The sequence below is a fragment of the Dioscorea cayenensis genome, chromosome 17 (genome assembly GCF_009730915.1).
Source record: "Dioscorea cayenensis subsp. rotundata cultivar TDr96_F1 chromosome 17, TDr96_F1_v2_PseudoChromosome.rev07_lg8_w22 25.fasta, whole genome shotgun sequence".
NCBI lineage: Eukaryota > Viridiplantae > Streptophyta > Magnoliopsida > Dioscoreales > Dioscoreaceae > Dioscorea > Dioscorea cayenensis.
The window spans coordinates 3,214,532-3,226,610 of NC_052487.1; the positions used below are offsets into that span (position 1 = coordinate 3,214,532).

General features: G+C 34.7%; 2 protein-coding genes across 3 annotated transcripts; both read right to left on the minus strand.

Annotated features, from left to right (window-relative positions):
* Window positions 1-412: 412 nt before the first annotated feature.
* Window positions 413-4,104, minus strand: LOC120280291. The gene is made up of 12 exons (XM_039287066.1): window positions 3,963-4,104; window positions 3,775-3,875; window positions 3,608-3,694; window positions 3,443-3,515; window positions 2,922-3,332; window positions 2,291-2,433; window positions 2,006-2,197; window positions 1,847-1,937; window positions 1,606-1,765; window positions 869-976; window positions 700-799; window positions 413-618 (listed from the first exon to the last, which is right to left on the minus strand). Exons 1-12 carry the CDS (start codon window positions 3,981-3,983, stop codon window positions 585-587), a joined length of 1,521 nt encoding a protein of 506 aa, XP_039143000.1. The 5' UTR covers window positions 3,984-4,104; the 3' UTR covers window positions 413-584.
* Window positions 4,105-4,728: 624 nt separating this feature from the next.
* LOC120280298 (protein SUPPRESSOR OF K(+) TRANSPORT GROWTH DEFECT 1) lies at window positions 4,729-11,176 on the minus strand. Of its 2 annotated transcripts, XM_039287073.1 has the most exons (8): window positions 10,484-11,169; window positions 8,034-8,139; window positions 6,777-6,975; window positions 6,057-6,125; window positions 5,891-5,965; window positions 5,443-5,541; window positions 5,197-5,352; window positions 4,729-5,087 (listed from the first exon to the last, which is right to left on the minus strand). In XM_039287073.1, exons 1-8 carry the CDS (start codon window positions 10,956-10,958, stop codon window positions 4,962-4,964), a joined length of 1,305 nt encoding a protein of 434 aa, XP_039143007.1. In that variant the 5' UTR covers window positions 10,959-11,169; the 3' UTR covers window positions 4,729-4,961. The 2 variants fall into 2 exon arrangements, with proteins under 2 accessions (XP_039143007.1, XP_039143008.1); XM_039287074.1 differs by lacking the exons at window positions 4,729-5,087; window positions 5,197-5,352; window positions 5,443-5,541; window positions 5,891-5,965; window positions 6,057-6,125 and having other exon boundaries at window positions 6,848-6,978; window positions 8,036-8,139; window positions 10,484-11,176.
* Between the last annotated feature and the right edge of the window lie 903 nt (window positions 11,177-12,079).

A 12,079-nucleotide genomic window follows, 5' to 3' on the forward strand; every position in this document is an offset into this window, starting at 1 on the left:
ATTGATACCAGATATTCTTATCCAACAATACTATAACAAGATTATCTTACATGGAATTTCTTTATCCAATTACAAGTTAGGTCAAGGGTTAGGTTGTCATCGTTAATGGCTGAAAAAAGAAAATTATTGATAAACCCGTCAACTAAGGACAGTAATGCAAATGCTAATGGAGAAGCATATCTGCTGAAGATTCTAACATAGTTGTCCTTGACCTACTGGCATTCAGATTCCAAACCAACTCCAAGAGAATCTCTAAGCATCTTATCAAATGTAAGTTATGGATTTATTCTGCAGGCCTAGTTGTTAAGAGAATAATCTCAGGACATGCAATGTAACATTGAAGATAACACCAAACAGATGCAATAAAGGAAAGAAAACTATTGTTTTCAATTTGATAGATTATCTTGCAAGAAGGAATATTCAAATTGATTATGTAATTGACTTGCTAAATTGAGTTCATTTGGCTCCTCAAAAAGCAAAAAGCCAAATTGGCAAATATAAAAGCCATAGTATAGATCAAACCGATGCATCTCGTGGCAGTAATGCATAAATGTTTAGGAGCTTGTGATCCAAAGTTCAAGCATCTAGTCCCTTGGAAACTCTTCAAACAATTTCATCCTGACAAATGAATAATTCTAATTAGCATTATGAAAATAAATAAATAAAATTCACAGTTGACACATTTGAAAGTAAATTTACCTCAGTAATGAGGTAATGTATTTCTGAATAATTTGTTCACTGTCATTATCATATAAGAACCACCTATCTCTGTTTGTAAGCAAGTCCCAACTCCTGATTTCTGAAAAATGAAGAGAAACTGTAATTTGAAATTGTTCAGATGGAAGTGAAGTACATGGAGCAGCCAAACCTTGAAGCATAATTTGTGAGTTACCGCACCCTCCTAATCTCCAATATACTTCCCCATTTCCTTCTAGCAATATCGGCTCAGTTCGAACAGCATCAATTCTTTGCTTCTCTATTGTAATTGTTAGATATGAAAAAAAAAAGCCTCAAGTCATATAATGAGAAGGGAAACATAGATGTGTCAAAGTTGCATTTGTTAAGATGTAAAAAATAAAACAACTGAATACTCTCCATAACTTTAAACCAACAAATTTCACTAGGAACCAAAAGAAGTCCAACATGACTATTAATTTAATACAGTATGACTAATGCATAACTACTGGTTATGTAATTTTTATGTATCCCTCTGGTTTACATGTTCTTAATTTTCCACAGCAGTTCATTATATTAGAAAAACACTATTCCATGGTGTCCACAAGATGATAACCCGACTGACTAGTTGGCTTCCTGACATGATTCGCTTCATCATGATACTGTCCCTTATTAGCGATCACAACTTAAGGGAAGAACAAATACACAACCATCACCCATAGTTTGCGTTTATTCTGACAAATTTCATATCCTTTGAATGTAATAGTAGATGTAACAGTAAACAGAAGATAGCAAATCTGATCTCAACTAGAATGGGCATTGCTAAACATCCACTGATCATTGGACAATGCAAATGAAATTATTCTGGGATTCATCAGCAATACTACTTGCAGTAAGTGGAAACTGATTGTAAAATAATTAGAAACATACTCTTATTTAATATGTTTTCTGTCACTTCGGAGTGAAGCCTCTTTGTCTTAGACTCCGTCTCTGATATGACATTGTCATGCTCGGAAACGGAAACTAGCGATCTCTCTTTAAGACAGAGCATGACTTTGGCTACCTTAGCATTCATCTTTTGGTTCAAGTCCTGCACCAATATTTGAATTCAGCCTACTGACAAGATGTAAAATAAAACAAAATAAATTAAAAAGGTCACCACAGGGTAAACCTTCATTTTAGGGATTGGAGCTTTTGCTTCACTCTCCTTCTCCTTTTCATGGAATTTGATATTCTCCTCATCAATCCAGCTCCTTAGGTCCCTAAAGGAATAATTTTCAGCTGTAAGCCAGTAGAACACACCATCCACAAGTTAAGATGAATCACTTACGCAGTCTCCAGAGTCTGGTCGCAAAGAAGATTTAAGATTATCAGCTTTTGTGATGCATCCAGAGTATCATATTTTAAAGCTTCTTTGTCAAAACATTCTGAAGACAGCCCCTTAAAATGGCATTGCTCATTTATACATTTTGCAAGAGCTTTTAACCATGAGCTTGCACTGATTTTGGACTTCAGCAAAGACCTAATACAAACCAACAAAAAATTGAGCTAGTTAACCAGCAATGAAGCTATTGGCATACACCGTTAAGAAAGAACAAAGATGCCAAAAAAGTACCCTTCTCCCAGGTCCTTCTGTATCAAAGACAACAATTTTATATGTAATCCAACAATTGATGGATGCACTTTCAAAGACTTCTTATTTGTTCTTGTCAGTTCTTGGAGGACGGTTTCAGGCTGACCTTTTTTAATGCCAAGAACCTAAAGATGAAGCAAAGATTATCATAAACCAGACATCAGATAATGCTAAGGAACTAACAAGCTGACAGATAAGTGATGAATACATAAGCAAGTCACTTCTTGTTAAATTTCACCGAAGAAAACACACTTGAGCACTTGAAAAGATTGCGAAAAATATGAGCTACTATAAGCTAACATAATATACTCACTATCCTTGTCAATACATTTCAAAGGAAAATTTTAGCATATGTGACCAAATGCCTAGAGATTCATCCCACTTAAATTTTTGTTTCAATGCTCAATTATACAGCCAACAGTAGCTAGTTAAAAGTGAATGCTAGATTATACTTCCTTACCCAGTGCATCCAACTCCATAACAATCTGTGGAAGAATATAGTTTTTTAGAGGCAGCCAACTAACCTTAAATGATTTTAAGTTCCTAATATATTCATCAACATGACAATATTTATAGCCATCTAAAGACACCATTTAGGAACTAAGATATATACCTCTGAAAATGCATTGCAGAACTCCAGAAACTGTAGTGCTGGTCCAACGTCATCAGGTGGCAATTTCACACCTGCGACCATTGTTAATGCAGTACCACGAGGAAGAAGAACATTTCTGTCCCTAGATCTCTCTGGGCTTTGATTACCATTGCTCTGAGTGCTACATTTGTCTTCTATCATATCTGAACTTCCATTTTTATTGACCAAATCTTTCTCCATTGCGACATGTACCAACATTGCCTCTTGGTGTGAATCCTTTTCAACATTTCCTTTGCCTATTCCATTAGACATAATGCCCTCAACCTTCTCCTCTTCTTCTTTTGCAAAATTTTCATCTTTGACTCCATCACAAGCCTTTGAAAGCTTGATATCCTCAGGCTCCACAATATCACTCTCATCAGCAAGCTTTCTCTTTGGAATTACATCCACCAGAAAAATCAGTCACCGATAGCAAGCATTAAAAAAGCACAATTTTTTTTTTTCTCTTAAACTAAAATTTGCACATAAGCTAATATACAAACATTTATAGAAACAGAAGCCTCCCTAGGAGATTCATTTGCATCCATTCCTAATGGTTGTTGGCTCCTCTTCTTCCTATGTATATATGAATCAAAAGCAAAATATGACATACTTAAGATTATGACTGAAAACAAAGAAATGGAAATCAAAAAGTGAAGAAAAATTACACGCAGATGTAACAACTGCAAACACCCCTGCATTTTGGGCAAGCCCAGTCTTCCAACGCCGCCACCTCTTCCGCCTTCTCTCCATACCTATGAATCCATCATACGTATAAAATAATTCAAAGAAACAAAGGAAAACGAAACCCTACAAGAAGAAGAAAAGGAATGACCTTGTGAGGAGGCATTTATGGCAGAACAAAATGGAGCACGAATTGTCCTTCATCATGAACCTCTTGCAATGCAAAGCAAAGTCCTTGGTCCTCCTCCGGCACTGCAGTAACATCCCATCAAAATGGAAGGAGGATTCACAACGAGGAACATGGAAACAGAGAAAAAGGTTAGGTTTTTGGATGAGTACCTGGTGGCAACCTCCTGCCATGGCTCTCAAGAACGGCAAGCGTCGGCAATGGAGGTCTGAAGGGAGACTAGAAGAGGAAAGTCTCGGAGGAGAAAGCCATGGATTTGAAGAGATGGTGAGCAAGAGCTCATTCCAATGAATTTTTGGGAACTCAAGGCGCCATTGATTTGAATTTCGCTACCCTTTTGCAGAAAACACCCTGCTTATTCTTGAAATTTTTATCGTTATACTTTTAACGGTCCTCAAATGAAATTAAAATTTTTTGTACGGATATATATGTAATTAATAATTATGAGGCTTTGTTGTGGTACATTCTTGATAATTTTTTTAATTTAAAAAAAAAAAACCGTTTTTGTTTTTGGTCCATGTATTGCTTTTTTTTTTAATCCATATCTGGTTGATTAATGGTAAGAAAGTACAATTTGGAATATTTAATCTAGGAAGCACTCTGCAAATTTTGTTACTTCTATTTTAAAGATTAATTTCAAATTTCAGACAAATTGTTTTCTAAATTAAAGGAAAAACACTTCAGTAAATAATAATTTTCCATAAAATGGAAAAAGAAAAGGGAAGTAACACAAAAACATCAAACAACGTTTTAAATTCTTGCAATGCTTCCAGACAAACCAAAGAAGGTTCTCCTGGTATTAGTTTAAGCATCTAATCTAACAGACATGATGCATTGCCTGCCACTCAAAAAGGTATAATTAAAATCTTTAAAAAAAACTGAATAAAAAAAGGAAAAACCATTTCAAATTCACTGATAGAATCCAAATATGAAATGGAATAACAAGAGAGCTATCCAGCATTCATATACATCACACATCTTAACAACGATCAGCGTCGACGTAATTATTCGTTAAACGTTTGCGCAAAATGAAGGGCTACTTGTATGCTCCACATGAGGTGGGAGACTCATAAGAAACAGCATAATGCAGGCCAGTATAATTACAATATACATTTTACTCTGCAAAAGACGCTGCATGGACCAACACTGGATTAGCCTTCTTCTCCGAATTCCTTGGTAAATCTCTCGTGGACCTCTAGATCGGCTTTGCTAACAGTTGGTCTCTGTCGGGCAAGCACTTTGTCGAAATCTGTCCTTGTGATTGGCGGCGGAAGTATCTAATTATACAATTAAATGATGGATAACAACAATCATATCAATGACAAAAACAAGGGGAAGCCTGGAAATAACTAGAGAGAGAGAGTTGCGCAAAAGGTTTTCATGTACCTGAGCAGCAAGGCCTTTTGCTGCAAGGTCTTGCATGGTAGTCTGAACAGCTCCGGGTTGTTTTGGTCCGCATGGCATCCACATACCATTAGGGGTCTTCGTGAAGAACATTGCATCTTGGGTTTTACGAACTGGTTCGAAAAGAACATCCTTGACCTGTAGGTGTAAAATGTAGGTGTGAAATGGAATTCAGTAACTAAGCTATGATGAGAAGAATTTGGGCAACAGAGGGGAATAGCAACTCACACAAACTGCAATATCTGAGCCGGAGAACCCCTCCGTCCTGCGGGCCAAATGCTCAAAATCACTTTCAGTCAAGTTGTGGGGAGTGTCTCCCAGATGAACCTATAAGTTAGAAAGTGCTTAAGCAATGCAAAAAAATAAAAAATAAAAGAAAGAACGAAAGAAATGTCAAGTAATTGCCTAAACAAGATAGAAATCATTGAAACATATGATAGAAAGGTCAAGTAATAGCATAGGAAGTAAATGCTTAAGCAAAGCGAAAAAGAAGAAACAAAAAAAGAAAGAAAGAAAGAAATAGAGAAAGAAAGGCCAACAATAGCATAAACAAGATAGAAATCATTGAAAGAAAGGCCAACAATAGCATAAACAAGATAGAAATCATTGAAACATATGGTAGATGCTCCAATGAAGAGCTTTTCCCTGGTAAAAATGTGGGGACATGATTGTTAACCTTGAACATATGTTGCCTTGCTTTGAGATCAGGTAGAGGAATGTAGATGCGCTTATCAAATCGCCTCCGGATGGCCTGCATACTCTCAAAAATTATAAAATTTTAAAAATAATAGAGAATGTGAGAAAGCAAAAAGATTCATGAAAATGCAATAGCACAATATAACCTGATCAAGAGCATAAGGTGTGTTTGTAGCAGCAAGAACAAGGACTTTCTGGTCATTGTTTCCAACACCCTGCAAGTAAATTGTTCAAGATAAGTAAAAGAGAATTCATAATTTTTAGGAAGACACTGAATCAATAACATTTGCATATGGTTCTTGTAAAAGGCATAATTGATGAGCAGAGTGAAGGCATAATAGTGCATGAAAATAAGGTTGATCACATGAAACATAACTACTAACAGCACAAGAATGATAAAAACGAAAACTAAGAATCTCATTCTTTACTGTCATCATTGGTAGAAAAAAAAGATCAAAAGACAAGATAGATGCGGAATATAAGTAAGAAATAGGCTTTCAAGGATAAGCAGACCATTGGCCACTGAGCAACACTCTTCAACCACTACAGAAGTTTCACATCTAAACTGGAAACCATGCAAACCAAGAAAGACATTCCAATAGTAACCAAAGAATATCTCATATGGAACATCTAATTCCATCATAAACTACTTCCCAAACAAAATACATGGACAAATTTGTATCAAAATGTTATTCAGGCAGAATTCACTGGCCCAATGACAACCCTAAACAGGCTTGAAAGAAACCTGCAATGCTCATATCACCAATCCAACTATTACTTGATCATGAAATACAAACAAAATTCATGTATGCCAATATGTTGTTATGGCAAAATAGAAATGGCACTGACAACGTGACAAACTATACCTGCATCTGCACCAGAAGTTCTGTTTTGATTCTCCTAGATGCTTCACTTTCATTACCTTCTCCACGTTGACCACACAATGAATCTATTTCATCAATGAAGATGATAGAAGGGGCATTTTCACGAGCCATTTGGAAAAGATTTGAAACTAACTTTTCACTTTCACCCATCCATTTTGAGACTAAGTCTGAGGAAGATATGCTACAGTTTTCAAAATATCAATTCATCAAAATCTGAAATGAAATTCAACAGGTTCATATAACAATATTGTGTGAATCTGTAACAGTTGGAGACTATATCAACAAATAAAGATGATACGCACTTGAGACACATGCAAACTTCACTGGGAAAAAAATTATGCCACAGGAACACATCCCACAATAACATGAACAGTAATTGATTATGTGGTTTCCTGATAAAAAAAAATAGTCTGAAGTTGTATATACAACTTTGTTCTCAAAGCCAAATCAAGCTTGATCAGAGTCCAATATGCAAGTAAGAAGAAGGCACAGCAACCTTCAGGAAAAGCAAGAAAATACTAAAAGCAGACGAGAAACCTTTTGGCTTGGTCATAGACAGATAAAATATAAAGACATGCAAATCCATACCTATTTCATTACTATTCGATTCATGTATCCCATACAACCAAAATTGAAAGCACAACCTAAAGTTTTTTAGGATATAATTCCTTTAAAAAGTACCATCAGTATAAGCCAAATCACAGTTTACATTTTACTTGTTTGCGCAGATCCTGTCTTTCAGATCAACATACATGATTAGAATACTCAGCATATGTTAAGGAACCAGATCAGAATGAATGTCTATATTAGTATAAAAGCCAATAGAATTTGGGGAGGATTTATAATGCACTAAAATACATACAAGGTTTGAAGTGCCCATATCAATAATTATCTCATAGATAGGAACTCTTTTAAAAAATTACTTCAGAATAAATAAATAAATAAATAAATAAATGTCACAGAACAATCCCATTTAAATGGGAAAAACATCAGCACAGACGTTATTATCGTACAAGATCAAATGTTACAAATGTTCTCATGGAGTTTTAGTGTTTAACACAAAAAAAGGGTAAAATATAAGCAAAATGACAGTGAACAGCTTGGATGCGAACAGACCTAAAAAATGTTTTGATGAGACATAAGTAAATAAGAGTACAAGCAATTTACATAGGAAAATAAAGAATGAATACTAAATATAAGGCACCGAACATTGAATATATATTACTTTAAAAAAAATACCTAAAAAAGGTTGAGTCAGCCTCTGTTGCAACAGCCTTGGCCAAATATGATTTTCCAGTTCCAGGAGGACCATACAAGAGAAATGCCCTCCAGGGCCTCCGCTTACCTATGAGAAAAATATTAAGCACGACAACACAACTGGAAGGTATTTTTAGCATGCCAGTTCTTAGGCTGTCTGATTCAGACAGAGCAAAGAAATATAAAGTGCAAGCATAATGTAGAACAATCACAAAATTGTAGGATATTCAAAATAATAATTAAGAAAACGGCACCTGAAGGATATACTTCAAGTGATGCTTTCAAGATCCGCTAAAATGGTTTACGATGCCCAGCCTTTTACTAAAAAATGGTCGAATAGGTATTTGTTGAATCACTATAATGCACATAAAAAGATGCAGAATGAAAAAAAAAGCTCAAAAGAAAATTTTTTGCTTTCCTAAATGCACACTCTTAGTTGTCAGGATGACTGCTAAGAAACGACTTGGCTCATATTTTTAGTCTCCCAAAGAAAATCAAATCAAATCAAATCAAAACAGATTGTTTGTTCCTCTACTTAAATGTAATAATTTGTCCTATAGCTTAGCATACTTCTAAAACAAACAACACTGCAAAATAATGAAAATTCACTACCAATAGCTGGTAACTGTTGCATTAATAACACATAAACCTCAAGAAGAAAATAGGAGCCTGTTGAACAGTCTTTTTTTTGGTTTTTTTTTTATCTCCAAGAGATTAAAAAAATAGTAAAAAGATTAAAAAATAGTAAAAACGCTCTCTTATGAAAACATTTTTACAAACGTGTCTGTCATTGTTTTGTTTTCAAAGAATTCCCAAAAACCGTTAAGGGAAAATATTTTCATTTTTGCATGAAGTCAAGAGTGTCAAATTGACAGAAACATTTACTAGTAAGCTTATAATAAATAAATCATTAGAGTGGTAAAATTATTTATGTTGAATTGAAAGATATATAATCAAATATTCATAGCCTTTAAAAATATGTAAAAATCTATCATTAATATGGATAGAAACATGCGCACCCACACACACACTCTTTTCAAGGTGTTTATATGCACAAAAGAAAATTTGATTTACATCATTCATGAACAATCCATAAGATATATATATTGCAATTATTTTATGAATACACAACTTTATTTTATAAATAATATGCATATAAATAATGTTATGATTCAAGTTTTTATTTGAACATATATCATGCATATATGCATACATATATGTGAAACATTAATCTTTAATTATATTTTGTATAATTTTACAACAAACATGCTTTCTATTTCATTTTTAAAAACTCATTTCTGAAACATATCAAAATAAACATGTCTCCTTAAAACAAAAAAATTAAATTAAATAAATGGCTTCTTGAAACCAAAATAGAAGATGAGAATATGAAAAACATGCTCAAAACAAGCATGCCCTAAGATTTCCAATGATGTGCATGAGGTGCAACATAATGGAGACCGAACAGTATACTTCCTAGAATATTTCCATTATCAAAAGATGCATGATAAGTTCCCTTGATTGATAATGCTGAGCAAGTGTAATGCAAGGGGAGGATCAAAATCATTGTTTTAATTAAATTGTCAACACAGGACTAGGCATAAATTGATTGAAGGAAGCCATTAAATTAAAGGTCAAATATTTACATTCTGATGTAAAATACTTGAAAAAAATAGTCTTAAAAACAAAACATCATCATATAGTTCAATTGAAATCACTAAGTTGAAAATAAGCTATTCTCATTCTCTAAATGGCAAAAGCTACTCCCTAACACAAATGATCACCTTTTGATAGCACTAGGTCATACAGAAGATTTCTCACACCCAATAACAAAAATACCATGGGGGAGAAAAACTGAAACCCAGGAAGCAATTAACCCAAACTTAACCATTCCCCATTTATCACATAGGCTTCTTGGCGCATTTTCATAATCAAATTTGTCAACATAATGATTTTCTTCCTATCAAATATAAATTAATATCCCTTTGCATAAACAAAACACAACCACCCAACCTACCTACATTGAAGAAATCCCAATCTCAACTCTATTTTGTCTCTATGATCGATCAAATTTGACTTCATCATAACCAGTAGCATGAAATACATATCTTTCACCAGCTCTCATTTCTTGATATTTGTATGCAAGAACACCTATAGACAACATCCGTTAAAAAACCATATCTGCTTCTGAACAGATTACCTTCCACGGTAACTTTCACAATAGTCATATCTTGGAAACAGTACAGACCAAAAATCCAGATATAAATTCTACAAGATAACGCCTTGCACAATCAGAGTGAAACATGAATAAACTTCTCTGCACATTACCACGCTTCGCATACAAAATCAAACATTCCATATAAGAACCACCTCATCTCTGCCCATAAATTACATTGAAATCAGCTGATATAAAAAAGAGAAGGAAATCATACCAGTGAAAAACTGAGGAAACTTGACAGGCAAGATAACAGCCTCCTGCAAAGCCTGCTTGGCGCTTTCCAACCCCGCAACATCGCTCCACTTCACGTCAGGCTTCTCCGAGATAATCGCAGAAGTGAGCCCGGCCCGGAGCTTCGCCTGCTCGGGATCCTCTCCACCATCGCCACCCTCACCACCCTTAGCCTTCGTCTTGGGCCTGGTCGCAACAGCCGCATCTCCGTTAGCCGCCGGACCGGTCCCTCCATCATCCAACACAGCCCGAATCTCCTCCGCGCGGCGTAGATACTCAGTAAACTTCTGGGTAATAGCTTCCTTGATCTTAGGGTTCTTCTCATACTTGAGATGCGTTTTGAAGTACTCCAACGCATTCATATACAACGGAAACGCCTTGACATAGTTCCCGGCATTGTCCTCCTGCACGGCTTGTTTCACGTACTCGATCGCTTGCTCCTTGAAATTGCTATACATCTCGATCACAAATCCGCGATTCGCCGCAATGAATCCAGCGCTCCCGGATCCAAAACCCTAGAAATCGAACTCTGGATCGATTCTGGCTCGATTTGGATGGAGATCGGAGGGAAGAGGCTAGGGATTTGGGAGAGATCGAGAAGAGAAATCTTGAGAAATTTGGGGATTTTGAGGAGAAGGGGAAAGAATGAAGAAGAAGGGCCTTGGCGTGTATTAGTCCTTGCTGATGGCTGAGGACGCGTTTGATACGGTGTTTGGGGGGTTTGATCTGGAGATCTTGACCGTTGGTTTTGCATTGGGATTAGTAAAGATGATGGGCATTTTGAATCCGTGTTTTTTGAAGTCTGGATTAATTGAACCGGTTTGGGTCTCGGTCCGAGATTTTTATGATGATGAAATTGCTTTTTCACCCCTTGCTTTTTAGGAATGTCTTGTAACTCCCTACTTATATTTATTTTTGATGTTGCTTGTAGAACAATTTTTTTTTTTTTTTTGCGAAAATAATTGTTTACCCTTTTTTTTTATAAGAATCTCATAATAATTCTGTTGTTTTATTTTTGCTAATATTTTTATTTTTTTAATGAAGCTAATTATCAGTACCATTTCTATAAAAGAGTAGCTGGTATTTTTCTCCCCTCTTAATACAAAGGTTGAAGGTTCAAATCTTAACCGTTGCTTGTTCATATATTTTTTTAAAAATAATTATATATTTAAATAGATAAAAAAACTCTAAAAAACTAAAAATACGAGGAATATGATTCTCTTTAAAACCTTAAAAAAACGATGTAAGATAACATCATTTCTCTTGATTAAATGTAATTATCTTAACATAAAATCTCTAGTTTTTTTTTTATAAATTAGCATATATAGTAAAAAAAAATTAGTATTTGACTTTATTTGACTATTATATGGGCCATTTTCAAAAAAAAAATCCTAACTCTGTCATTGTTAATAGATTGAGAGTTTAATTTTTTTTCAAAACTGTTAAAAGCTTATGACTGTCCACTTCATAAAAAAATAAAAATAAAACAACACAATCATTTATACCAATAATATAAATATTTAAAGAAAATATATTAATTGACAAGCATCAATCATGATCTTAAAAAAATAATTTTAAT